Source organism: Phoca vitulina, unplaced genomic scaffold, assembly GCF_004348235.1.
Source record: "Phoca vitulina isolate PV1807 unplaced genomic scaffold, GSC_HSeal_1.0 scaffold1, whole genome shotgun sequence".
Taxonomy (NCBI): Eukaryota; Metazoa; Chordata; class Mammalia; order Carnivora; family Phocidae; genus Phoca; species Phoca vitulina.
The window spans coordinates 1,543,174-1,570,404 of record NW_022589704.1 but is presented as its reverse complement, the minus strand read 5'-3'; the positions used below and the strand labels follow the sequence as shown (position 1 = coordinate 1,570,404).

At 62.3% G+C, this 27,231-nt stretch overlaps 2 protein-coding genes across 3 annotated transcripts in view; one reads left to right on the top strand and one right to left on the bottom strand.

Annotated features, from left to right (window-relative positions):
• GPC1 (glypican 1) overlaps positions 1-10,854 on the top strand; it is a 28,977-nt gene extending 18,123 nt beyond the window's left edge. The window contains exons 2-9 of one of the 2 annotated variants that reach the window (XM_032389688.1): positions 3,438-3,596; positions 5,174-5,565; positions 6,336-6,501; positions 7,205-7,335; positions 7,422-7,541; positions 7,636-7,769; positions 8,105-8,280; positions 8,652-10,854. In XM_032389688.1, the coding sequence (XP_032245579.1) occupies positions 3,438-3,596; positions 5,174-5,565; positions 6,336-6,501; positions 7,205-7,335; positions 7,422-7,541; positions 7,636-7,769; positions 8,105-8,280; positions 8,652-8,884 (1,511 nt within the window). In that variant the 3' untranslated portion in view covers positions 8,885-10,854. The remainder of the gene's footprint in view (positions 1-3,437; positions 3,597-5,173; positions 5,566-6,335; positions 6,502-7,204; positions 7,336-7,421; positions 7,542-7,635; positions 7,770-8,104; positions 8,281-8,651) is intronic. The other variant, XM_032389767.1, reaches the window with a different exon arrangement.
• Positions 10,855-21,140: 10,286 nt separating this feature from the next.
• ANKMY1 (ankyrin repeat and MYND domain containing 1) overlaps positions 21,141-27,231 on the bottom strand; it is a 46,375-nt gene continuing 40,284 nt past the window's right edge. Inside the window, exons 15-17 of the mRNA XM_032413180.1 lie at positions 23,132-23,210; positions 22,264-22,424; positions 21,141-21,262 (exon numbers count right to left, since the gene is read on the bottom strand). Coding sequence (XP_032269071.1) covers positions 21,141-21,262; positions 22,264-22,424; positions 23,132-23,210 — 362 coding nt within the window. The remainder of the gene's footprint in view (positions 21,263-22,263; positions 22,425-23,131; positions 23,211-27,231) is intronic.

Below are 27,231 nucleotides of genomic sequence, written 5' to 3'. Positions count from 1 at the left end.
CGCGGTGAGGAATGAACTATCCTCCCCTTTCTCTCCCCAGAAAACCTAGGATCACCCGTGGGAGGAAGTGTCCCCACAAGCTAAGGGAAGGGAGAGTTCTGGATGTGGCCAGCTTTTGCAAAAACAGCAAAGCACCCGAGGGAGAAAGGAGGGATGGTCGCTGGCCTGCTGGGGGAGGGGTCGGTGGGAAGAGGGGACCCGCTGATGCCTCCCAGGGCGGGGAGGGGGAGCATTCCCCCCCCCCCAGGCAAGTCTCCGTTCCTCTGCGGGTACTGAGCTGAGAGGAGAGGTGGGGGTTTGGGAGTCTGGAATGACAACGTACAGAAATCCTTCAGTCTGATTTGCACACTGCCAGGGGCAGGGAGCTCACTTGCGCTCCTGGCAGCCCCCCACCCGGGCACGAGTTGGCTCTGACCAGGAGACCAGGAGGCGCAGGCTTGCATTTCAGGGGGTGCAGGGGTGCCCTGCCGAACCCCCTCCAGCTGGCTGATGTGCAGACGCAGGCCGAGCTGGGCCGGGGTGGGCAGGAAAGAAGCACAAAGTCCTGACTACCGCTCTCGCACCCGCCGCGCACTGCGTCTGCCCTGCCGCTGGCTGGGGGGCCGCCTCGGCCCAGCCCGCCCGGGACCTCAGGCCGGCGCCCGGGCTCTGGCTCCGTGTCTTCACTCCCGTGTGTCCGAGGAGGGAGGGAGGGACGGGGGCTGTGCTGGGGCGGCCGGAACAGCGCAGGCCACCGGGCGGCTGGACGAGGTGGCCAGGCAGGGCTGGCGAGGCTCCGGGAGGCCGCTGGGGTGGGAGTGGTGGCTGTGCTGACAGTGCCCAGGGGCCCACTCAGAGCCCGCCCGCGGTGGGGGAGGGGGGCTCCCTGTGTCTCCCCGAGTTTCTCCCCCGCCACCCGGCCTCTCTGCTGTCCGCATGAACTGGCAGGTTCGGGGAGGGGGTCTGTTGCTCCAGGGGACCGGAGGGTTCAGGAGGGAGGGCAGCCAGTCACGGACGCTGTCCGTCCCTGTGGCCTACAAGAGCTCTCGCTTTGGTAGCCCGTGCCCACCTGAAGACCTGTGGGTGCCCACCCACTGCCCACCCAGCCAGCCTGGCCCAAGTGCCCAGCACAGCAGAGCCCCGGGTGTCCCCCAGAAGCCCCAGGCTGGCACCTGCCCCCCGTCCCAGGGCACGCCCCCAGTTCATGTCCCCACCCCCTGGCACCATGGGGAGCCTGGCATGCAGAGGATGCTCTCCCAGCCCCTGTTGAGGCTGGGAGCTCAGCTTTCTCCTGGTTGGGTGCACAGGGACCCCATGGAGAGGACCCTCATCCTGCCCGGTGTCCTGCCTCCTGCTGGCAAGGGTCCTGGGCCACAAGTCAGAGTCAGTAAAGGCCCTGAGAGAGAGGGATGGCAGGTGTTCTTGGGCCCAGTCCCTGCCTGGAGACACCTGCCCACCCCACCCCTCACGAGAAGGGGCATAGGAATGTTGGCAGGTGCCTCCTCCCTATCAGGCCCTGGGGAGCCAGGCTCCGACCCTTGCCCCCAGCTGGCTCCCACAAGGCCCTGAAAGTCCTGATTCACCCAGGGGGTCAGGTCTCAGATCCCCAACTGTCACAGCCCCACAGACCTGATGCCCTCCCAGAGATGGGCCCAGGTGGTCTTGAGCGCCAATCTGTCTACCGCAAGGTTGGCCCTTTCCCAAGGTGGGGGCCACAGCCCCCCTCAGACGGACATGCTAGCATCACTTCCACACCCCTGGCGGAAGGGGTGGTGGTTCCCCCAGATAAGCAGCCCTGCAGGGCTCAGGTGTCTGAGAGCTGAGGGCACCTGGGGCCTGGGGAGTGGGACTGCTCAGGGCCCATGTGGGAAGAGGAAGAAGAAGGGGCTGGCTTTCCCCCCACCTGTGCCCCCCCAAACCTCCCCTCATCCACCGTGTCTGAGTGGGCTCCTCCAGGCACTCTGACAGCCTTCTTCCAGTCCCACCCCAGCGTGCAGTGGCCCGTGGGCCGCCAGCAGTTGGCTGTCACAGGGATGGCACGGCGCCCACACATGGCTTCTCTGTCCTGTCCGCTTCTCACCAGCCCGGGGCTGTGCGCGTCAGTGCGGGAGATGATGCTCTAGCCCGGTCTGACCTGGTGGTGCCCACAGGCTCTTTACGACCAATTCAGCCGCGGGATAATTACGTCTTTATCGCACACACACACACACACACACACACACACACACACCCCCGCCCCAAGCTTCTACTGGAGGCTGCCTGTGCCCTCCAGGCCTTCTGCTGGGGCTGCTGACCCTCCCAGCCCTCAGGACAGCCTCGGGACCCCTGGAGCTCCGCCCAGGCTGCTCCACCCTACCCCACAACAGTGCACAGGTGACCCTTCCCCACAGCCCCTGTCCGGGTTAGACCCCAGCCTCCTCCACAGCTTAGAGGCAGGAAATACCGCCGGTGGGGGGGGGGGGGGGGCGGGGGGGGGGGGGCCGGGGGGGGGGGGGGGGGCTGCAAGCAGGCAGCCTGACTGAGCTGCTTGGCTCCTCCTGGCATAGCGTGGACCGGACGGGAAACCGAGTCTCTGCAAGGCGCAGTTTCCTGGGCTGCAAAATGGGGTCACAGCACCCGCCTCAGAACCACAGTTGTAACACTGGCATGGGCCCATTTTTAAAGGCGCCTGCTCTCTGGCCCGCACCCCTCCCTGCACGGCTCAGCGGTGTGTCTGCAGGGCTGTGTTGACCGAGCACCTGTCCCTGGCCCCAGGACGGAAGCATGGGTGGTGTGTTGCTGGGGAACACGAGGGGTGAGGGGAGCTTTCGGGAGCAGAGGAAGGGGCGCACCCCTGACAGGGACACAGGTGTGTCCAGACCCCCCGCATGCAGGACTACTCCTCACCAGGCACCCCCGGTCGGTAGCCCCACCCAGGCCCGCGGTCCTCATGGGAGCTTGCACCTCTGGCCTGGTGTGGGTGGGGGGGAGGCCCTGGTTATCCTGCCCTGCCCTGCCCTCCGGGGGTGGGGGATCCCTTCCTCCCTCCCCATCCTCAGCCTGGGCCCAGGCAGGGGGCACCCTCCAGGCCGGGAAGCTTGCCCCGGTGGGCCGGGGGTCTGGCAGCCCGCCCCTCTGCACAGACACAGGGCCCGAGGCAGTTCTGAGCTGCGCCAGGACCCTGGGCTGGCCCTCCTCACCTGCATGGTGGCAGCAGCGGGCGCTGAGGGGCCAGGAGGAGCTAGGTGGGGATGACATGGGACGTCCCTGCCCTGGGGCTCAGCATTCTGCACCCCTGCTTGATGCCCACCGGCCAGGTTTGCCCCTGCAGAGGCGGCCCCACTCCTGTGTCCTGCGCTGGGGACTGCACGACCTAGCCCGGCCCCCGCCGGCGCTGTGCCCCCTCCCAGGGTCTGCCCGGGGCCCCCCTCCCCGCCTCCGGGCCGCCTCCTCTCCCTCACAGCAGCCGCTCCCCACAGGAGAGCACCTGCGGATCTGCCCCCAGGGCTACACGTGCTGTACGAGCGACATGGAGGAGAAGCTGGCCAACCGCAGCCGCGCCGAGCTGGAGACCGCCCTCCTGGACAGCGGCCGCGCCCTGCAGACCGCACTCGCCGCCCAGCTGCAGAGCTTTGACGGTGAGCAGGCCCCGGGCCGGGGACCGCAGGACACTGACGCGGGGGGAGCTGGGCCCGGGGGCACCTCTCCTGGCCCGGCGGGAGCAGAAGGCTGCCCGCATGCAGGGCCCAAGCCAGGGGGCCGCGAGCCCGGGAGCTGTCTGCAGGCATCCTCGTCCACCCTGGGGTGCGCGCAGCAACACACGTGCACGTTTGGGGAGATGGGGCCCATCCCTGCCAGCCCCTCAGAGGGTGCCTCCTTGTCACCGGCAGACAGGGACAGGCCTTGCCCTGGCCGCGGTGGTGCGGAGCCAGCTAAGCGAGCATGCTGGCCGGGGTCGGGGCAGGGGACTGAGGCTGCGGCTGCCCTGCTGTGGGAGCAGGGGCCCCGCTGTGGCCTTCCCATCTCCAGGGCAGCTGCTGGTCGGGCCTCTCATTCCCTGACTCTCGCCGGGTCTCACACCAGGTCTGGGCAGACAGCGAGTGCCCTGGCCGGCATGATGCTGCCCACAGTGGTCCCCTCAGGGGAATGGTGTGGGTGCTGGGGTGGGGCCCCCAGGAAGTGACCTGAAGCCTAACTGGAGGGGGAAGGTGCCCTGGCAGAGCCTGAGCGGATAGAAGAGGGAGCGTGTGCGTCTGCAGCCACCAGGCAGCTCTGAGAGGCCTTGAGGCCCATGATCTCAGCCCCTGGACTCCTGCACACCATCCCACAGCCTGATCAGGATCTCCTGCCCCAGCCAGCCTGACAGCCCAAGGCCGGGGCGGGGGGGTAGATGTAGGGGAGCCTGGAAACCCCTGGCTGCCCAGGGCCCCGGGGCCTGTGCCGGGAGGGTGGCCATAGCTCTTGGGGACGAGTCTGAGTGGAGGGCCTGTGTGGTCACAGACAGTGCAGTCTCCCTGCCAGAGGGGGGTGGGTGCTGTTTGGGGGCCCCGTTCTGGGCACATAGGGTGCAGGGGCATGTCCCCAAAACCACACAGGTCTGTTGCACATGCTCATGCCTTGCCCCCCTGGAGGGCTTCAACAGGCCTGCCTGGGTCCCTGGGCACATCCCAAAGGCTACAGGAGATCTTCCCTGGGCCCTCAGGCAGGCCAGCTTCCGGGGGGGCATGATAAGAGCTGAGGCTTCTGGAACCCGAGGGAGGGCATCTAAGAGAAAAACGGAGAAGGAGGGCCAGACACACCGGGGGTTGGGGGGCAGTGCGGGGAGGAACGGGCAGGAAGGAGGTGGATCCCACCCCCTGGCTCAGAGGATCCTCCTGCCCACCTTACAGGTGATCCCAGTAGGTCACCGAAGCACCCTGCGTCTGTCCCCAGCCCAGAAGTGTCAACTGGAGTCCCAGTTGGAGGCCCTGAGACCCAGGAGGGGACCCCCACCCAGGCTTTTGCACCCCAGGCCATGGGGGGGGTGGGGGTGCGGTCTTGAGAGTCCAGGGGGCACCCAGGGCCCTTCCAGCCTCTGCAGCCTGGCCTCTGATTCTCCCAGAGCATCAGGGGTCCTGGGCAGAGTCCCCCAGTCCTGCTCTGGCTGCCAGAGCATGGGGGGCAGGCAGCAGGGCAGGAGGCGCGGGGGGCCTCACGCCCCCGCCCCCCGGCCCAGATCACTTCCAGCACCTGCTGAACGAGTCGGAGCGGGCGCTGCAGGACGCCTTCCCCAGCGCCTTCGGGGAGCTGTACGCGCAGAGCGCCAAGGCCTTCCGGGACCTGTACGCGGAGCTGCGGCTCTACTACCGCGGCGCCGACCTGCACCTGGAGGAGACGCTGGCCGAGTTCTGGGCCCGCCTGCTGGAGCGCCTCTTCCGGCAGCTGCGGCCGCAGCTGCTGCTCCCGGACGACTACCTGGACTGCCTGGGCAAGCAGGCCGACGCGCTGCGGCCCTTCGGGGAGGCCCCGCGCGAGCTGCGCATGCGCGCCACCCGCGCCTTCGTGGCCGCGCGCGCCTTCGTGCAGGGCCTGGGCGTGGCTGGCGACGTGGTCCGGAAGGTGGCCCAGGTGCGCACAGCGGCCCGGGCTCTCGGGAGCCGCCGCCCCTCCCCCCCCCCCCCCCCCCTTGCCCTGCCTCCCACCCAGCCCCCTGGGCCCTAGGGCCGCCTGGCCATCTCCCTGACCCTGGGCTGCCGCCCACCCCCACCCCCACCCCCGCGTCCGCGTGCACACAGCGTGTCCCAGGACGGCTCTGGTGTGGGCAGCTGTCCAGTCCCATCCTCCGTCGGGCTGGGTCCCAAGCAGGACGGGAAGGCAGAAGGGCGTGGGGCTGGATGCTGAGCAACTGCAGGGCTCAGGTGGACGGGAGCCAAGGGGGTAACATCGCTCAGAGACCAGAGCAGGCTGGGCCTGAGGCCTTCAGGGCCAGCAGGGTGCCTCCCCCAAGGGGCAGCCCGAGTCAGACCCACACAGCCCCGGCTGTGAGCCACCTCCCCCCCCAGCTGGGGTCCTTAGCAAGTCCTCCTCCCAGCCCAGCCCCGGTCCCGTCATCTGCACGGAGGGCGGGCACACTCACGCCTCCCCGTGAGGCCCAGTAACAGCACTGTTCCAGGGAGTCGCGTGCCGGGACGGCAGCAGTGAGGAGCATGAGCGGCCCCACCGCTGGGAGGCTGCTTGACCACCTGAGATGAGACAGGGTCCCCAAGAAGGACTAGGGCCAGGTGGGGGGCAGATCTGCGGCCCCCTGACTTCTGTCCAGAGCCCTCCACCCTGGGGCTCCTTGGGGGACTGGGCACACCCCGCTGCAAGGGGGGGCTCAGGCTGCCTTGCCTCCCCAGGTGCCCCTGGGCCCGGAGTGCACGAGGGCCGTCATGAAGCTGGCGTACTGTGCACACTGCCTGGGGGTCCCTGGCGCCCGACCCTGCCCTGACTACTGCCGCAACGTGCTCAAGGGTTGCCTGGCCAACCAGGCCGACCTCGACGCCGAGTGGAGGAACCTTCTGGGTGAGCAGTCACTGCCACGTGCCAGAGCAGCCCAGGGCCTGCAGGAGCGGGGACAAAGCCAGGCCTGTCCTCTGGAGCACCTGGCCGTGGCCCTGGGAGGGGGAGGGTCCCCGGGTCAAGGGACAGGCCATTTTGAGCAGTGTGTGACTCAGACTGCTGCCTGGTACGCAGCCCTCTGGGGTCATGGCTCCTCGTCCCCCCCCCCCACGAGCAAGCACATACATGCAACCCGCCTGTGACCTGGGCTGGGCCGCCGTGTGCACGAACTAACATGTACATGAGCCAGCGCGCATGCACTGCTGACTTGCGGCGGGCCGGCCAGCATGTACGTGTGCTGCGCAGGGTGGACCGACCCGCATGCACATCGCACGTGTGAGCGGACATCGCTGACGTGAGGCGCATCGGCGCCCGATGCCAACCTCTCTAAGTCCTAACATGCGCTCACACAGCGGGCCAACACACATACGTGCTGACGTGTGCTCACGCGTGTGTTAGGACATGATCCGAGCCAACACGTGTCAACTAGCGTGCACGTGGTAGGCCAGTTCAGTTCGTGCGAGCACACGTAAGAGCTGACGTGTCCGCGAGCGGACACCTGGTGGGCCGGCGTGCGTGCGCGTGCGTGAGCTAGCATGTTGACATAAGGTGGCTAGTGTGCGTGTTTACAAAACGCCCCATGTGCGTGTGTTCACACTTGCGCCAGACTCCATGGTGCTCATCACCGACAAGTTCTGGGGCCCTTCGGGAGCAGAAAGCGTCATCGGCAACGTGCATTTGTGGCTGGCAGAAGCCATCAACGCCCTCCAGGACAACAAGGACGTACTCACAGCCAAGGTGCGGGCAAGCGGGTGCAGCGGGCATGGAGGGGCGTCCCAGAGATGGCCTCGTGCCCCTCTGGGACCCCTGTGGTCTTCCCCCAGGTCATCCAGGGCTGTGGGAACCCCAAGGTGAACCCCCAGGGCTCCGGGCCCGAAGAGAAGCGGCCCCAGGGCAAGTTGGTGTTACAGGAAAAGTCTCCCACGGGCACACTGGAGAAGCTGGTGAGCGGCCTCCGGCCGGCCAGGGCCCTGGCTGGGCGGGGGAGGGAAGGGCAGGCCAAGCAGGCCACCCCATGACCTGACCGCTGCCTCGCAGGTCACGGAGGCCAAGGTGCAGCTCCGAGATGCCCAGGACTTCTGGATCAGCCTCCCCAGCATGCTGTGCAGCGAGAAGGTGGCCATGAGCAGCGCCAGTGATGACCGCTGCTGGAACGGCATGGCCAAAGGCAGGTGGGTGCTGCCCGGCTGACCTCAGGCCTCACCCGGGTCCTTGTCTGGCCTGTGTCTCCAAGTGCTATGTGCACAGGGCCGTGCCCGACGCCAGGCCCACAGGAGGACGAGGGAAGCCCGGACAGAGGTCTGGGCCAGCTCCCTGCGGCATGCACCCTGCTCGGTGCATCCACACTCCACTTCTGGATGTGATGCACATCCACACCCCAACAGGCCGCGGGGGGTCTCAGGCTTGCCAGCACCTGGACAGGAGGAGAGGGGATGGGAGGGCATGCCAGGGAAGCAGCCTTTGGCAGGGGGCAGGCAGTGACCCAGGGCCTGTCCTCGGCCCCCAGGTACCTCCCAGAGGTGATGGGCGATGGCCTGGCCAATCAGATCAACAACCCCGAGGTGGAGGTGGACATCACCAAGCCCGACATGACCGTCCGCCAACAGATCATGCAGCTGAAGGTCATGACCAACCGGCTCCGCGGCGCCTACAGCGGCAATGACGTGGACTTCCAGGACGCCAGTGCGGGCGGGGCCCCAGGGACGGGAGCCATGGGGTGGTGCGGCGGGGGAAGGGTGCAGGGGAGGGGCCCTCCCAGCCCCTGGGCCCACACGTGGCTCTGGCCGCTGCTGCTGCTGCCCGGGCATGGACACCAAACAGCCACCCCCACACACACACACACACACACACACAGACCCGCGTCCCCAACACGGCCGAGCCTGGCCAGGATGTCCATCAAGCGTTGGCAGGCCTGGGCGGGTCGGGAGCTGTGCTCGGGCAGAGCTGGCCTTGCCCAGCGCCGGAGGCCCCCATGGCCGGGGGAGGGGCAGGGTCCCTGGCGCTCGGGGTCCACAGCCAGGCGGGCCTTCTGGAGCCTCCTGTCCTCCCCCCAGGTGATGACAGCAGTGGCTCGGGCAGTGGTGACAGCTGTCCGGACGACCTCTGTGACCGGAGGGTCAGCAAGAAGAGCCCCAGCTCTCGGACGACCCTGACCCACGCCCTCCCCGGCCTGTCGGAGCGGGAGGGCCAGAAGACCTCGGCGGCGAGCTGTCCCCAGGCCCGCGCGTCCCTGCTGCTGCTTCTCCTCCCCCTGGTCCTCTCAGCCCCCAGGCCCACGTGGCGGTAACTGCCCCAGGCCCTAGGGGCCGAGGCCGGGAACTGACTTTGCCGAAACACAAAACAGACGATATTTAATTCTCCTCGGCCTAGAGGCCCCAGGGCAGCACAGGGAGGGACGGTGAGGGACCCCGGCGCTGTAACTGCACTGGGGTAGGGCAAGGGGCGCGGGCCCTCCTGGCCTCACTCCGCCGGCTACCCTGGCTTTTAATTTTGTATGAGGCCCTCAGGTCAGCCAGGAACAGTGTCCCCAAAAGCCATGTATTTCAGGGACCTGGGGGATGCCGGTGGCCACCTCCCGCCTGCCCACCTGCGCCTCTCCCCCCAGCTCCCTGAGCAGTGTCCCGCTGGACAGCGCGAGTCTGTGCTTTCCTCTCCTGCCTCCTCCCACGGAGAACTTCTGGGCTCCAGGTGTCAGAAACCGAGGCCCACCCCTGGGCGCCTAAGGATCCCCGGGAGGGCATTGGGGTTTCTGCCATCCAGGGTCTAGCAGGGCCTATTGAGATTATGCATGAACCCTTCAGACCCAGCCAGGCCCCCGTGATGCCGTGGCCCCCCCAGAGGCCCTCAGCATCAGGGTGAGCTCTAACTGGGAAGGCACCCTGCTGACCAGTGTGTCTGGACCTCATTCTCTCCAAGGACCAGCTGCAAGGGTCCAGGGTGCACAGATGGGCCGCCGTGGGCACAGCCTCACCACCTCTGGGCGCTGCTCTTGGCTGACCCTCGTGTGGGGCTGGGGGTGCTGATCCTGGCGGTCCCAGGAGAGTCGGCTGGGCCCTCCACAGACGTGGGCACCCCCTTTGAACGTGGGCCCCGCGCCTGCACAGGGCTCTGCGGCTGTGCGGAGGGGCTGCGCACCCATGCTCCTGCCTCTCATCCCCACCAGGCCCAGGGCCCCCCACTCGGGGTGACGCACGTGGGGCTGGAGGCCACACCTGGCCACAGGATGCGGGTGGCTGGTGAAACCTCAGCTCGTCCAGGAGGCCTGGCCCCGAAAGCCAGAGGGCCACCCGAGTCCCTCCTGACCCCGCCAGCTCCTGGGGGCCTGGGGGGCTTTGACAGTTAAGGGCTTTTCCAAACATACATACATTCATAGATGCTTTCCATCTCTTCACACAGAGCTGCTTTTCGGCTCCTCCTCCCAGAGCTTGGAAGGGCTGGGGCTTCCCGGACCTGGGGGCACCCCTGCTCGCTCAGGCTGTCCAGGCCCTCCCCCAGGCCCGGGACCCTCCCTCCCTCCCTCCTGGGCCCTAGCTGCTGTGGGCTCTGGGGAGGGGGCTGGGCCCCGCCAGAGAGGGGCTCCGGCAAGGGGACCCTCGAGGGTCCATGGGATGCTGAGCCACTGTGGCCAGGGACAGCAGTCCTAACCAGCACCGGGGCCCGACAAGGCCACTTGGCACTGCTTTGCCTCGCCTCTCACGCTGGTCAGGGCCCCCAGCCTGTGTCCCACCAGGCAGCGCAGTCCCACGGGCACCCCCACCCTGTAGTAACCCTGCTTGTGCCAGACTGGGGGGCTGGGCCCAGGGCCTCCTTCCCCGTAGGTGAGGGCCAGCTGGACTCTCAGGGGCTCTGGGGCAGTGGTTGCCTGCCGTCCCCACGGGGCCTGCACTGTAGGTCTCTGGAGGGGGCGGCCCCGGCCAGGCGGTGTCAGCTGGTGTCCTATGCTCTTGAGTCCTTGTACGAATAAAAGGTTGGAGAGCTTGTGTGGCTGCCGCGACCCCATCCTGGACAGCTCGGGCAAGGGCGCATCCCTGGGCCGTGAACAGCAGGACACGACGCAGGGCGCGCTGGGAGGTGGGGAGGGGCTTGCGCCCACACTGCGCCCCTGGTCTGCGTCTCCACGCCCCACCTGCTGTCCACTCCTTCCCTGCTCTGGACACACATCCTAACGCATGGCCCAGGAAGCTTCCAGTTCCTGCCAAGTAGCCTCAGAGATGCCCAGGAGGCCAGAGCGTGGGGACCAGTGTGGTTCTGAGGCCAGGCCTATCTGGACATCCTGATGGTCCAGTCTGTCCCCCATGCCGAGGAGCCCTGCTGCCTCACCAGAGCAGAGGCTCCTGCCCCCACCGGCCTGCCCTGCCGAGCCGAGTCCCGCACAATACCTGAGACGGAGCTGCCAGCCCCCACACTCACCCCCCAGTGCACTTTGGCCTCGCCAGCGCCCTGGCCTCGTGGGCAGCACATCCATGCAGGGCCCAGGACCGGCTGCCCAGCAGAGCCTGGAGGCCAGCCCGGAAGCAAGAGGTGCTGCAGGGTCACTTTATTTGGGAATTGCGGCCACACTAGTCTGCCTGGTGAACGTTCGATAAAGCCTCTCTGTCCCTGCGGGCCTGAGTGCCGAGGAGCCAGCGGCCGGGACCCCGCTCCCCCAGCACAGGGGTGCTGGGCTGCGTGCCCTGGGAGGGAAAACGCAGCTTCTCCAGGGGTTGCAGCTCCTTGGGGGCCCCTGGCCCCAGCAACGGCCTCCCCTGCAGAGCAGCGACTGTGGGCTCACGGGCCCACCCTTCCTGGAGCCCTGGGATGGCGGGGTGGTCGATCTCCTCCCAGGAGGAGGAGGGGGGGGAAGGCCTCCCTCCCTGGGTGGGCTGGGAGACAGCCTCGACAGCCTCGGGAGTTCACGGAACAGGTGGGTCGCTAGACACTCATTCCTGGTTGTATGTGGAAAAGGAGCTCTTTGGCCGGCCTGGCAGCTTTGGGGTCTCAGGCTTCTGGCTCGCCTTCTTGCCCAGATGGTTTTGGAAGTTCTGTGTGAACGAAGCTGATTCCATTTTCCCTGTGAGGGAAAGAAGGACACAAGTGAGGTGGGCTTCCGGCACAGGCCGGGGGCAGGTGGGGACGGGCCACCCGGCCCACAGCAGACCAGGTGCTGGTCCCAGTTCATCCCTCTTGAGATACCCAGGAAGCTGCAGACTTGCGGACCGGCCCCCCGGCTGGCAGAAGGCAGCTAGCTCCTCGGCGCCTCCTGTGGGCAGGCCGGCGTGGCGCTCGGCGTGCACACTCGTGGGAACGCACACCCTCCTCCTCTCCAGGGGACTGGCGGTCCTTTACCTGGAGACAACTCTCTGTCCAGAAATCGCACGTATCATCAAAGTGCTAGGTCTAGTTCAGGGTAGAGAACAGATTCCCTAGTGAACGTGGAAGGATTGGAACCAGGGGCCTGTGTCCTGCTGGAAACAACATAGGTGGCAAGTCCCCTGTCCGAGCTGTCAAAGGTGGGGGTGAGTCTAGGGCAGGTGACGGGGCACGGACGGGACCCAGTGAAGGGCAACCTTGGTGAAGGGAAACGCTTCTCTCCCTCCCTCGTGTCGCCGAAGATGCAAACAGGACACTTCCCCGTTTGTAACAGAAGCCCGTTTCCGGGCCCGACCCGGGAAGGCAGAGAAGCGAGCCAGCCAGGAACCTCTCCGGAATCTCCAACTACACAGCACTGGTAGTGGGAACCCGACAGGCCGCCCAAGCGAGAGTGAGCAGCGGGGGAAAACACCGGGACGTGTCTGGTGTCGAAGCTCATGGCGATGCTGCCCCTGCAGACGGCTCGGCGCGCTGGACAAGGCAAGGAACGTCACAGTCAGCAGCCATCAGTGGGCTCCAGAGCGGGGGGGGGGGGGCCACACGGCCAAGAAAGCTTTGCTGCAGGGGCTCTGCCCAGAAACCGCCTCCCCAGAGCAGGGGGTTCCGCTGGTCCTCAGGGGGTATCAGGCAGGGCTCCCCCGCCCAGGCAGAGTGAGATGCCCTCGGGAGAAGGAGTCACATATCCCCAGTGGTGGGAACTCAAATTAAAAATTACAGCATGCCAGAAAACACCCACCACCCCGAGCCAGAGCCCGAGAACGTCAGGTCGTGGGGCAGCTGGTCTACAGAGTGTTGTGTGGTGTCAGAGACGGAAGCCCTCAGGTTAGAACAAGCCCATTGTTTAAAACAAAACAGGAGACTGGGAAAAGCACCAACTGGAGCTCAGATGAGGACCCTCCCCACACAGGACATGGGGAGCCCCCCTGAGGAGGCGGGGCCCCCACACAAGAGGTGGGGACCACACAAGAGGTGGAGACCCCCCACAAAAAGCAAGGGCCCCCCACAGGATGTGAGGACCTCCATAGGAAGTGAGGGCCCCGCAGGAGATGGGGACACCCCATAGGAAGCAGGGACCCCCCAATAGGAGGCAGGGACCCCCCACAGGAGGTGAGGTCTTCCCCACAGGAAATAAGGACCCCACAGGGGGTGGGGACTCCCCACAGGACGCAGGGATCCCCCAGAGGAGGTGGGCACTGCACAGGACGCAGGGGCCCCCCATAGGAAGTGAGCACCCCACAGGAGGCAGGGATCCCCCAGAGGAGGTGGGCACCACACAGGAGGCGGGGATCCCCCAGAGGAGGTGGGCACCACACAGGAGGCAGGGATCCCCCAGAGGAGGTGGGCACCACACAGGAGGCAGGGATCCCCCAGAGGAGGTGGGCACCCCACAGGAGGCAGGCTGGCAGGAGCTCCATGCCTTCAGCCAGGTGTGGGAGGGGGCCCAGGGAGTTGGGAGTTTCGTAGAAAGGGAAGCCCTCCCAACCTCCACAGGTTGGCAGCCTGAACGCAGCCCCCAGACTACAGAAGACCATGCCAGTTTGAGTCCATCTGGAGGAAATTCTGGAAAAGGCAAGTCTGTGGGGAAGGGAGCAGATGAAGAGCTGCCGGGGGGGAGGGGGTGGAGAAGAGCACGTAAGCTAACCGGTGCCGGGCCCTCGACTAGCCACACGGCAAGGATCGAACAGGCCCCCACCTCACACCATCAACAAGAATACTGAGGATGGACTAAGAAGCAAACTGCAGAAAGCCACGTTTACAAGCACGGAAAAGACAGTGGGACAGTAAGACCCGTGGGCACAGCAAGCACTCTGGAGACATGGAGCCACGAGGATGCCGTGGGCAACTGTGGCCACACCGATATTCTGTCCTGCACGCAGACAGACCAGACACGAAAACGCAGGCCGTAGCACACACCAGAGGCTCCTGCCGTCGAGGACAGAGCCATCCCCGCGCAAACATGGGCAGCGATCACACAGCCACGGAGGCGAATCCCAGACACGGGACTCCAAATGCCCGATAAATAATAAATAGGATGGGGGCCGCCTCGGTGGCGCAGTCGGTTAAGTATTCCGACTCTTGACTTCGGCTCAGGTCGTGGGCTCAGGGTCATGAGATAGAGACCGAGCCCCGCGTTGGGCTCCGCACTCAGCGGGGAGTCTGCTTGGGATTCTCTCTCTTCCTCTCCCTCTGCCCCTGCTCGTGTGTGCACGCGCTCGCACTCTTGCTCTCTCTCTCAAATAAATAAATCTTTAAATAATAAATAGGATAAATAACCACTAGTTACATATGAAAAAGTGCTCAATTTTCCTTGTCATCAGGGAATGCAAAAAGAGACTTTCCAAAGCACTGTGCAGTATAAAATCCCACAATGGAAAACAGTCCCACGTGCCTTTTAGGGACACAGGAATGAAAAGCGAAACCATCTAATGGGGTAAGAGTGGAGGGCTAGCTGCACCGCGTTCCAGCTCTTTAACAACCAGGCGTGAGATGAGCGCATCTCAGTGCGGACATCTGTGCGGACAAGTGTCCCACCCAAGTGGTGGCAGGTCCGGGACTCCTCTTATTATTTTGTGGTTTTTTTAAAATGTTCACGGTTGAACCAGATCAGATGCAGGTTTTGCGGGGCTGTGAAGCTTTTAAAGTGTGGGGGAGGGGGGGTTCTTTAAAATAAAAGAACCCAAACCACAAACAGAACTAAGCCGGACACCCTTGCCCGTGGTCAGCCTGCAGCCGTGGCCCAAGGAAGGAGGAAACTCCCCAGGCTCCAAGCATGGGGGTGGGGGTGGGGGTGCCTCCACTCTGTGGCTGGGAAGGAACCCACAGCTCCTGGCCCTATGTTTTCTGTGTCCTGCCTGAGACCCACCTGGCCACCCCACTGCCTGTCTCTCCAGAGGTCACAGAATGCTGGATTCTGGGTGGAACCCTGACAACCACAGGTTCCAGGCCCTGTGGGTCCCTCACCAACATTCCAGACTGACCATCCCTCTCCATCCTGAGCTCATCTCAGGCTGTTCCCCTCTCAGGCACCCCGAATCGCCTCTGTTCCCAGCTTCCTGGGCACCTCCTCCCAAGACTCCCTTGACCTTACCTGGCCACCCCTCAGGGCGCTGCCTGCTCTCCCAAGAGCCCAGGTATGGAGAGTCCGGGGAGGGGTCGTAGCCACGAGCCTGGTCCCTCCATCTCCCCAGCCCTGGCCCTCCCTTCATGCCCTGAGGACGGGGCTTCCCCTCACAAACACCATCCTTGCCCGGCCTTGTTGGCTCCCCTGATCTAAGTGAAACCCATCAACCCCTCCACACGCCTCCTCCAGAGCGCATCCACCATAGACGCCGCTTGCCCAGTGCCCTGCGGGCTGGCTCCCCAGCCTGAGCCTCCCTCACCCGCCCACTGCCTGGCCCTCTCCCCCCAGTGCCCTCCTGACCTGCTGTTTCTCCACCTGCACTGGGCTCTGCTGTAGGCCAGCTCCCCTAGAGCCACGGGCACTTGCAAGCTCGCCGTGAAGCCACGCATCTGGTCACCCGGCGGCACCCGGCATGTCTGCCGTCCTGCCCTCCACCTGCCCCACCTCACCCGCTCCCTGTGGTGGCCTCCTAGCGCTGGGGAAGGGAGCAGGGCACCTCTTTCCCGGCCCGAGGACCCCAAGAAGCCCGGGCGGGTGGCCGAGTGGAGCCCAGAGGAGCAGGAAGCCGGGAGCAAGGTCAGGGGATGGGTGAGCAAGGTGGCTGTCCGGGCACACTCCCAAGCCAGAGGAAGGGTGGGAGTGGCAGGGAGACAGAAGGTGGGTGAGCTAGTCTCGGAGCACCCTCACAAGCCGACCCCTGAAGAGCTGCCTGGGTGAGCCCCCCGTTAAACTCAGCCCTCCACCTGCTCAGCACTCCCCCTCTATACACGCACGCACACACACACTTGCACACACACACTTGCACACACGAGCACACACACACACTTGCACGCACGGGTGCACACACATGCACACACGAGCATGCACACACACTTGCACACACGAGCACGCACATGCACACACGAGGACACACACGCACACACGAGCACGCACACACACTTGCACGCACGGGTGCACACACATGCACACACGAGCACGCACGCACACTTGCACACACGAGCACGCACACACACATGCACACACGAGGACACACACACGCACACACGAGCATGCAACACACACAGAAACACATGCACACACGGGCACACACTTGCACACACGAGCACACACACACACATGCACACACGAGCATGCACACACACGCACACACGCACACACACACTTGCACACACAGGCACACACACACACACCCCACGGTCCGGCGGAGCAGAAGGTCCCGCACTCCCGGCTCCCCCTGCCGGTTCTGTGGGCCGTCCCCTCTTCCCACAGCAGGACCAGGGCGACACACTCTCAGCATGCGCTCCATCACTGACGACGTCCACCCCGAGGGCTCTCCCACAGCTTCCTCGAGCCACTGAGCGCGTTCCCTGCAGCCTGTCTCCCGCATGCTGGGCATTTCTATGCTGAGCTCTGCCCCTGCCCCAGCAGGCTCTCCCCTGAGCACCCACCCTGCCCACACCACTGCCCGGCTGGCCTCCACTCCTGCCCTCACCGCCCTGATGCTCAGGGCAGAGCCCAGACAAACCTCTGTGCCGGGCCCGCCGCGGCCTTCCGCTCCCAAGGTGTCTAGGCCCTCACAAGTCACCAGGCCCTGCGCTCCGTCCCATCTGAGCACACACCCCCACCACTGTCCTCCCACACCCTCCCAGTCCCAGGGAGGCCAGACCCCCACAACAGTGAGGCCAGAAAGCAGGGGCAGGGAGACAGTTGGTGGCTCGGCGAGGGGCCTGGCCTGGACACGGTGGGACCCCCATTCTGCAGCAGGGCCTAAGTGACCAGAACTGCCACGTTCACAGGGAGCCAATGGGCTGCGCACACTATGGCCAGAGGAGAAGGGAGGCGGGTCCCCCCAGAGCAGCCGGGACACCTCACGCTCAGAGAGCAGAAGCAGGTAGAGGCGCTCAGCATCCAAAACTTTCCGAGGAGGGAGCTGCGCTCCGCAGCATTCCCCAGGACAGGTGCCCAGGCAGGCACCCCCTTGGTCCACACTCGGGCAGTGCCGGGCCTCCACTCAGACCAGCTGCCCGCGTCGCTCAGGACCTGAGGGGTGGCTGGCTGCTGGCTGGGCTGCACCCTGCTCCGGCTGGAGTCTCCAGGGACCATCGCGGGAGGGAACGGAGGGCACGCAGGACGCACAGTGTGTCTGGCCGGGCCAGCCTCTCCACAGCCCTCCCCCCGCCCCCCCCCCCAGAACTTGGTACAGAGCAGGGGGTGAGACGCGCACCCCCTCCCGCCCCGATGCACAGCGCCCAGTAAGGGCCGGGGCAGAAGCACCTGGGTCGGTGTATCCTGAAGATACAGGCAGCTGGATTCCTGACGAGCGCCAAGTCCCGGGTGACAGAGAGGCCAGGGCGGGGAGACCGGGACGTGGGGGCACTTCACGCGGAGGGGAAACACACAAAGGCACGTGGACTGAACAGCCAGACCAACGCGTTAAAGGAAGTCTAGAGAAAAAGATTTAGGCTGGAATGATGAACTTTGGCGTACCAATCCGTAAATGTAACGCCGGTATCCTTTTAAGAAATCGGCTGGAAGCACCCCGCGTAGACACAAGGCTGCCGCGCGGCCCCTGCCGACTACCAGCGAGCCCCGGGTGAAGCAAGAGCCACGGACGTGGGACAGAAACAGGGTCCTGCGCGGGCATCCGCAGCGCCTGCCACCCACCCAGACAGCTGGGGCCAGGCGCAGCGCTGCGGAGACCAGGGAAGCCCCGGGCCGCAGGGAGGAGGGGCTGTGCCCCCCCAGGGGTGCGGGGGGAGGCGGGGCTGTGCCCTTCCCCTGCCCCCTCCTCCCCCACAAGCATGCGAGGAGGTGGGCCTGTGCCCTCCTGGTGGGGAGACCCCTCCGTGCCTAGCCTGCGTCCTCACAGCAACAGAGCTCTGCTGGAAACACCGTACCTGTCCTGCTGGAGGCTGGCAAAGGGGGCATTTCTCCCACGGGACAGCTCTCCCTTCTAGAACGCAGACTCCCTCAAGGGGAGGGATCCAGTTATCTTGTCCTCTATGAAATTCAGGTGCCAGAAGCATGGCGGTCAGAGGATAATCGCTCAATGCACCTGTTGACCCAGAAGCTGGAGTGGACTCCACAGCAGCCTTCTGGGAACGGGGGAAGTGCCACAGGAATGGGGGAGCAGACCCAGGTGGGGGCGGGTAGGGGGGCTGGAGCAGGGGGGACAGTGAGCGATGGGTACAGGGAGGACTTTGATGGGACACAAGTGGGTGCAGGAGCAAAGTGGGCTGGCCTCTGGGGGCTGCAGGGACAGAGAGGCGGGCAGGGGCGGTGGTGGCAGGAGGTTCTAGAAGTGACCCGATTGGGCCAAACTTGGAAGGCAGAGCTGAGCAGACTTCCTACAGGGTTGGCCTAAGGAGAGACGGGGAGAGCAGCCAGTGGGGACTCCTCTGCTCAGGAAACCATCAGACTGGACGGGGACAGCACAGCCTTACCTGGAAGCCTCAAGCCACTGAAGATGCCACGTCTCCCGATCACACTAAGCAATTAGGATAGTTACAAAGTGTCAACAGACATTTCTGAACTGGACAAGCCAAATCTACATACAAGTTGAATAAGCACAGACTAACAGTTAGCGCCTTTCACAGGGAAACGGAGCGCTGGCTGGGCTGTCCCGCAGTGGGGACAGTGCATCGGAGGCTGCAGGAGCCACAGCCGGATCGTCCTTGCACCTGCCGCGGGACTTGGTCACCACTAGTCCTGTGGGGAAAGGACAGGACTAGTGGTGCCAGCTGGCTCTCAGATCTCTCACAGTAATTCTGGGCAACTGTAAAATTATAAGCAAAACAATAATGAAGATTGTTTTTAAAATCCGGGCGAACCTTGTATAATCTCGGTCTGGGGACTGCTTCCTAAATCTGCCAGCAAACCAGACCCCGAAACAGGACAGATGGATTTGACAACAGAGTGAAAAACTCCATGGAGCGAAGTTCAAACGGAGAGAAGGTCGGTCCCACGACAGGGAGAGGCAGCAGGGAGGGCGGCAGGGTGTGGGGAGAGCTCCCCGAGGCTGGAAGGGCAGGCGTCTCCAGTAACGGACCCGAGGAAAAACCTCAACGCTGTGTTCCCGCATCCGAGTGTGGAGAGGACTTTCAGCTCGTGCGTGGATCCCCGGAAGACAGGCAGCGCACCTTACTGGCTCATTACCCACCCGGTGTCGCAGCGCGGACCCGCCCCCCAGCCTTACCAGCAAGCGGGCTAAGAAGACAAAACTGATGATGGGAACGCTCCTAAAATCTGAAAATGCAACCTCTGTGAATTCTGCCCAAAGTAAAACTAGGTGGAAGGTGTGTGTGCAGCCCCCTCCGCGAGTGAGCCCTGAAACAGCAGATGCCCAGCGGCCAGGTGGTGGGCGGATGCCTCAGTTCCTTCAGGAAAATGGTAGGACGCACACAGTGCACCGAAAGGTAGGTTAAAGTCACAAAACGAGCCACTTAACTAAAAACAAATGGAGGGACACACGACAACACGCGTGTGCATATGCATGGGGGTGCATGAAGACGCACTCTGTGCACCTGGGCACAGATTAAGATCTAGTGTGTGCAGGTTATCTGTTCCTGAGCAGTAAGACTAGTTTTCATTTTCTTGTGTTTTTTAACAATGGGCGTAGATTGCATGCATAATCAGAATAAAAATAATACTATTTTCATTTGGGGAAAATTACGTTGCAGAAAAATATATCAAAGCATAGAAAGATTCGTGGTTAAGTTTAGAACATACAGATCACGCTCCCACATCCCGAGTGTGGTGCGTGTGGCGCGTGGTGCGTGTGCGTGGTGTGGCGGGTGGTGTGGGAGGGTGTGACGTACAGCGTGTGTGATGGACGCGGTGTGTGCAGACACACACAGATGGGACTGGAAGCACACACACCAAAGTACTGGCAATGGTAACTTCCGGGTTTGGGGATAACTGCCATTTAATCTCTTCTTTCTTTTGTGTGTATACATATAGATCTCTAAACGTCATATAATTAACAGTGTAAGTTCGAAATTAGGAGCTGCTCATTAGGAGCACTTCCTTTCCTAGCAGCTGAGGTGGGAGCCGCCCACACGCCTCTGGGGGCTGCCCCCGGCCCCAGCCCCTCCCCAGGAAGGCCCTCCACAGCCCCGCCAGGGGCAGGACCGGCTGATACAGAGCTGCAGAGCTACACACGGGCTCATTTCTCCTTGTGCCTAGGTGCTCTCCTCACCCCTTTACCTGGGAGCCTCCCCAGCAAGCTTCCCACATAAGGAGCCCCATCTAGACAAGAGACCCAGGAAATCAGGCAAAACCACGGCTGCAGGTGGGGCTGCCTTGACCAGCAAAAAGCAGCCTAGCTGGGGTCCCTGCACAGGCTCAGCACCCCTCCTTTCCCAACCTCCTTTCCCACCTGCCCCGCCCCACCCCCTCCTCCTCCCTGGCCATGCCCACCACCTTCTTGCTCAGGACTGGCACCCCAGTCCTCAATCCTCCCTGCCCCCTTCCTCCCACCTCTCCACGAAAGCACACCCACCACCCATGGCCCACCATCACCACCGTGCAGCACTCCTGACTCAGTCACCCCCACACACCCCTGTCTCAATCACGGCAGATTTTCCTATCCACCGTCCCCACCCCAGAGCCTGCCTGATGCACACAGACACTCGGTAAATGCACGTGGAAGATATGGACACCCCCCCCTTCTGGGGACCAGCAGGGGGCCTGGAGCCTTCCAGCAGGAATGCAGATGAGAGCCGGGGCTGGGAGCACCTGGGAAGCCCCAAAACGTCCCCCAGCGGTGCAGGAGTGACCTTCCGGTAGTAGTCTCTAGAGCGAGCTCCAGTCCTGACCCTCATCCTCCCAGCCTTCCCATCAACTGACAGATGCCAGGCACCGATTGGCCAGGGAGACCCTCGGAAGCTCTGGGCTTTGTCTGGGTACGGGCCGGCGGAGCAAGGCAGGGAGGGTTAAACACACACCCAGTGGGGCCACTTTATTGTGAGGTCAGGAGGAAGACGTCGTCACGCACAGCCCTGCAGGTGCAGACATCCTGCACGAGGCCAGCAGCCTGGAGGCGCCCCGAGGTGTGGCTGCCAGCAGGTGAGGATCACGGCGGCGGCGCGGCCTGCCGCTGGGCCCCCCCCAGGCCTCGGGCATCCGGCTGTTCTGGCCATTGAGATTCCTCCGCCCTCCTGTGCAAGTCCTCCAGGTGGGGCCCTGGAGAAGGAACTGGCAGGGAGGAGGAAGGTGAGGGCCCGGGCTGTCCCCGAGGAGGCACAGGCGCAGGCCCCCTGCAGGAGTGCAGAGGGACCCCACGCCCCCTGTGGGCCCCGCCGGCTCGCTACTGTTCGCTGGTGTCACCTGGAACGCAGCGCTCAGCTCTGCGAGCCCCGGGCTCCCGGCTCAGCCCCGTCCTGCCCTGCGTGGCGTCATGCTTGCACACGTGTGGCATGCATGGCAATGACTCCGTCTCTTCAAAGCAGGGGACTCCCAGCCTGGGGTCCCCAAGCCTAGGGAGCCTTGTCCAGACCCACGTGCACCCCACAGAGCCCCGCTTCACAGAGGGGCACCGAGAGGACAGTGTTGGAGCTCAGAGAGGAAGGGCTCCAGGGGCAGAGGCCCAAGGGCAGCGATGAGCCCAGCCTTCCTGTCCCTCCACACCAAGGACAGGCTCTGAGAGAGAGTGAAGCAACACCTGCTCCTCCCCCACCTGCTCACGTCCCAGGGGACAGCTGTGCACACAGCTTGCTCACCATTAGCTACCCTCAGAGCAGTGGTGCCCTGGTCCAGAGTCACCACCCACACACCCGCAGCTCCTCCCCAGGTCATCCCAAAGGAGGGGGCATGGGGAGGGTGGGCTGGGAGGAAGCTTCCAGAAGCAGTGCCAAGGCCAAGTGCCCCACGGTCCAGGGAAACCTGTGCCCACCAGGGCCCCCGCATGTGCAGGGGAGCCCCCCACATGTCCCATGGAGCCCCAGGGATGGTGTCCCGGTTCTGTGGGGCCAGGCCATGCCCACCTCCAGGGAGCCATGGGCCCATGACGTAGAGAAGGAGCAGGTGGGCTCAGCGCCCTGTCTGCACAACAGGCCCATCTGGGAATTCCGGAAAGTGGCTGGAACCTGAGAGGTTTCAGGGAATAATGGAGACCTCACGCAGCAGCCCCACAGGCGGGTGCCTGCGTCCTCAGACTCGGCAGGCCCCACAGCAGCCGGCCGGGCACGCGGACTCACCGATGACAGACAGGGTGCCGCAGTCCCGCTTGTGGAAGTCGCCCCAGGCTCTGGTCTTGCAGTATTTGCTGCAGGTCAGGATCCCGTAGCAGCGGGTGCAGGGCACCAGGCGCACTCCCACCGAGCGGCCGCACTGGGAGCAGAACTTGAAGAAGGGAATCCTGCACAGGAGCCACGTGGGCAGTGAGGCAGGGCCCGCCCTCTGTGCCCCGCCGTCCCCACCGGGGGGGGAGGGTGCTGGGGCCAGGCCCACCATCCGCCACGCAGGGTGGCCACCCACACATGGACAGAAACCTGAAGTCCCCGCCCATGGATGTCCAGCACAGGGCGATTTTGAACAGGAAACACACTGTGGCCCGGAAGCCACCAAGGCCAGGTAGGGGACGATGCCGTGGCATCAGGGACCCTTCTTGCCACAGTACGGGAGGAGCGGACCCTGGCAGGCACACCCTCGAGCCCTAGGGCCTGTCCCCGCTCGGCACCCCCACCTCACCCACCAGGGTTTCCTGGGCAGGCACCTTCCAGAATGCCCACGGGGATGATCAGGTGCACATTTATGTAAAGGACTGTTCTGGAACAGCAGTGCGGGTGCAGAGCCATGATCCCAGGGAGGGGCTGGGAGGGCCCAGGGCAGTACAGCCCGTGACAGCAGAGATGCCTTCAGGAAGGCGAGCCCGCGCCCAAACCCCACTGGGCCACTCCACAAGCGCACCTGTGACCAACCCCATCTGCCACCCGCATCTCAGCCCACAGCCCGAGAGCAGGGCCATGTTGCTCAGGGCTTGGACACAGCAACGCTGTGCTGGGCAGAGCAGGTCAGGCCAGGCCACGCTGCCCAGCCCACAGCCGCCGTCAGCCAGCCACTCACCGCTCCTGCTCCTCCAGGTGCAGCGCTCTGGACGGGACAGCACTTTTCCGCTTCAGCCTCTGGTAGGGGGTCAGCTCCGCTGCAGCGACAGAACCACGTTAGGCTCCGTGGGTCCTCCAGCCGTGCTGGGACGCCCGCGGGCATCGGGAGCCCCGAGCTGCTGCAGTGAGCCCATTCCCGGCACTGCGGGCAACCAGGTGGGACCCCAAGCCCTTCTACAGCCCGACGCAAGTCTGAGAAGTCAGAGCCTCTGACTCCCAGCCTCTGGGGAGGGGGCTTCACCCCTTGACTTCCCTCTGCTCCTGCATCCTCGGCCAGCCCTCTGCAGCCTCCTGGCCACCCCACGTCTTTGCCATTGGCTGGCTCAGTGTACCCCTCTCTCCACACCGGGAAGAGGCCACCAGGCTTCTTTGGCCTTGATCAGCTCACGATGCTCTACAGAGTGAAGACTCCTGGCTCTGTTCTCCAGCAGCTGGCAGCAGGACACAGGGGGCCGGGGACCAAAGGCCAGTGGGGCCCCCCAATGACGGTCATGGGTTCCACTGCACCCCCTCACCTTCCTCTCCTCAAACAGCATGTCAGCCCCCCCACCCCAGGAAGGCTGCCTAACCTCTAATTCGGCAGAAACCCCCCAAACACCTGCTGGCCCCAAGAACAGAGATAGCGGGAGCCCCTCTTTCCTCCCCATCCTCCCCGTGCACCAGAAGCCAGGGCTGCACTGCAGCTCATCCCAGGGGCTCGAGCGTGGGCCCAGGAGGCCAGCTCTGCGGCACTGTGCCTCGCGAGCCAGAGCCGTTGTTGTAAGGACCACACGGCCCCAAGGCAAAGCTTCTGGGAGAGGTGACAATCAAGCAGAACCGAAGTGAGTCTGATGCGGCCACAGCATTGCGGTCACTTCTTTTGAAGAACACAGGCAGAGAGAAAGGAGAGCATCTCCGCGTGTTAGGGTGGTGGGACTCTGACAACTCTGTTGACCTATCGTTCGCATTCCACCCAGTGCACACATGTGAAGTGCACAGTAACGGCTTGTGGTACATTCACGGATGTGCAGCCGTCGTCATCTTTACAGCATGCCCATCAGTCCACATGCGAGCCCAGCCCCTGGTAACCGCCATCCCCCCAGTCCTAGGCAACCACTGACCTACTTTCTGTCTCTACGGATTTGCCTATTCTGGACATTTCCTATGAATGGAATCAAACAGTGCATGTGTGATCTTTGGTGACAAGATTCTTTAGCTTAAAACAAGCTTTTTGAGGTTCATCCATGTCATAGCATGCACTGGTAGTCCGTTCTTTTTTATGGATGAATAATATCCCATTGCATGGGTATGCCATAATTTGCTTATCCATTCATCAGTTGACAGGTATTTGGGTTGTTTCCATTCTTTGGCTTTTAGAAATAATGCTGCTATAAACACGTGAGCACAAGTTCTCATTTCTCTCGAGTACATACCTAGGAGTGGAATTGCTGGGTCATACCGTAACTCTATGATGAACATTTAAGGAACGGCCAGACCGCTCTCGGAAGAGGCTGCACCATTTTACGTTCCCACCAGCGGCGTGGGAGGGTTCTGCTTTCTCCACATCCTCGCCAACACTTGTTACTGACGTTTCGATTATAACCATCCTGGTGAGTATGGAGTGACAGCTTAATGCAGTTTGGTGTGTACATCACTGGGAACTAATAATAGTGAGCATCTTTTTTTTTTAATATTTTATTTATTTATTTGTCAGAGAGAGAGCACAAGCAGGGGGAGTGGCAGACATAGGGAGAAACAGACTTCCTGCTGAGCAGGGAGCCCAATGTGGGGCTCGATCCCAGGACTCTGAGATCATGACCTGAGCCGAAGGCAGCCGCTTAGCCAACTGGCCACCCAGGCATCCCAGTGAGCATCTTTTCGTGTGCTTGTTGACCATTTGTAGATCTTTCTTCGGAAAAATTTCTATTCATACTCTTTCTCCATTTTTAAATTCAGTTATTTGTCTTTATTATGGAGCTGTAAGATTTTTTAATTTATTCTACATACAACTCCCTTATAAGATACATGATTTTCGATATATCTCCCATACAGTGTGTTGTCTTTTCATTTTCTCGATAGTGTCCTTTGAAGCACGGAAGTTTTTAATTTTGGTGAAATCCAATTTATCCATTTTTTTCTTTAATTGCTTATGCTCTTGGTGTCATATCTAGGAATTCATTGCCAACTCTGAGGATATGAAAATTTGTCCCTATATCCTCTTTAAAGAGATTTATAGTTTAAGCTCTTGCATTTAGGTCTTTGATCCAAATTGAATTAAATTTTGTATGTGGTGTGAGGTAGGGTCAAACTTCATTCTATTGTGTCTGGATAACCACTTGTCCCAGTACCATCTGTTGAAACCTCTGTCCTTAACCTCATTTCAAAGTGTTGGCATCCTTGTTGAAAATCAGCGGACATACACATGTATTTATTCCTGGGATCTGCGTCCTATTCCACTGGTCCGTATGTCTGTCTTCATGCCAGTGCCACACTCTTTTTATTGTCGTTTTGCAGTAAGTCTCAATTTAGGAAGTATGAGTCTTTCCAATTTGCTCTTTTCTTTCAAGATTGCTATAGCTATTCTGGGACCTTTGTAATTCCATATGAATGTTAAAATTAGCTTCTCAATTTACAAAGAAGGCAGTGGGATTCTGATAAGGAGATGTCTTCCCATTACTGAGGCCTCCTTTAACTTCAGCAAAGTATTGTAGTTTTCAGAGTGTAAGTTTCACACAGCTTTTGTTAAATGTATTCACAAGTATTCTATTTTTATTAATGCTGTTGTAAATGAAACTTTTTTAAATCTCATTTTTTGTTTGCTGGCTGCAATTATATAGACATACTGCTGGTTTTTGCATGTTGATCTTACATTCTGCAACCTTACTGAATGCATTCGTTAGTTATAATAGCGGAATCGTTTTATATCTGTACTTTGTATTTTAGTATTTATATGTTTAGTTTAATATTAGTTTCAGTTTAAAAAGTGGATTCCCTGGATTTTCAATCTGCAAGATAATTTCTGCAAAAAGAGACAGTTTAAGTTTTCCTTTCCAATCTGAATGACCTTCTTTTCCTTGCCTGGTTACACTGGGTAGCACTCCAGCACATCATCAAACAGACATGGTGAGAGGACGCATTCCTGTCTGCTTTCTGATCCTAGGGACAAAGCATGCTGTCCTCCACCGTGGGGTCTGTGTGCTGTGGGCCTTTTTGTAGGTCTCCCCAATCAGGTTAAGCAAGTGCCCCTCTATTCCTTGTTTGTTGTATGTTCTTTATCATGAAAGGGTGTTGGATTTTGTGAAATGCTTTTTCTACACTAATTGAAATGATCATGTGGTTTTTCTTCTTCAGTCTAAAAATGGGGTGTATTACATTGATTTTGCTCTTGTTAAACCATTCTTGCATTCCAAGGTCCGGCTGCAAGCTACCAGGTGCAGAGGTGAGGCAGCCAGGCGCAGAGGTGGGGCAGCCAGGGCAGAGGTGGGACAGCCAGGCGCAGAGGTGGGACAGCCAGGGTGCAGAGGTGAGACAGCCAGGCGCAGAGGTGGGACAGCCAGGCGCAGAGGTGAGACAGCCAGGCGCAGAGGTGAGGCAGCCAGGGCGCAGAGGTGAGACAGCCAGGCGCAGAGGTGAGACAGCCAGGGCGCAGAGGTGAGGCAGCCAGGGCGCAGAGGTGAGGCAGCCAGGCGCAGAGGTGGGGCAGCCAGGCGCAGAGGTGGGGCAGCCAGGGCAGAGGTGAGGCAGCCAGGCGCAGAGGTGAGGCAGCCAGGGCAGAGGTGAGGCAGCCAGGGCAGAGGTGAGGCAGCCAGGCGCAGAGGTGAGGCAGCCAGGGCAGAGGTGAGGCAGCCAGGGCAGAGGTGAGGCAGCCAGGGCAGAGGTGAGGCAGCCAGAGCTCAGAGGTGGGACAGCCAGGCGCAGAGGTGTGGCAGCCAGGGCAGAGGTGAGGCAGCCAGGGTGCAGAGGTGGGACAGCCAGGGTGCAGAGGTGGGACAGCCAGGCTCAGAGGTGAGGCAGCCAGGGCGCAGAGGTGGGACAGCCAGGCGCAGAGGTGGGACAGCCAGGCGCAGAGGTGAGGCAGCC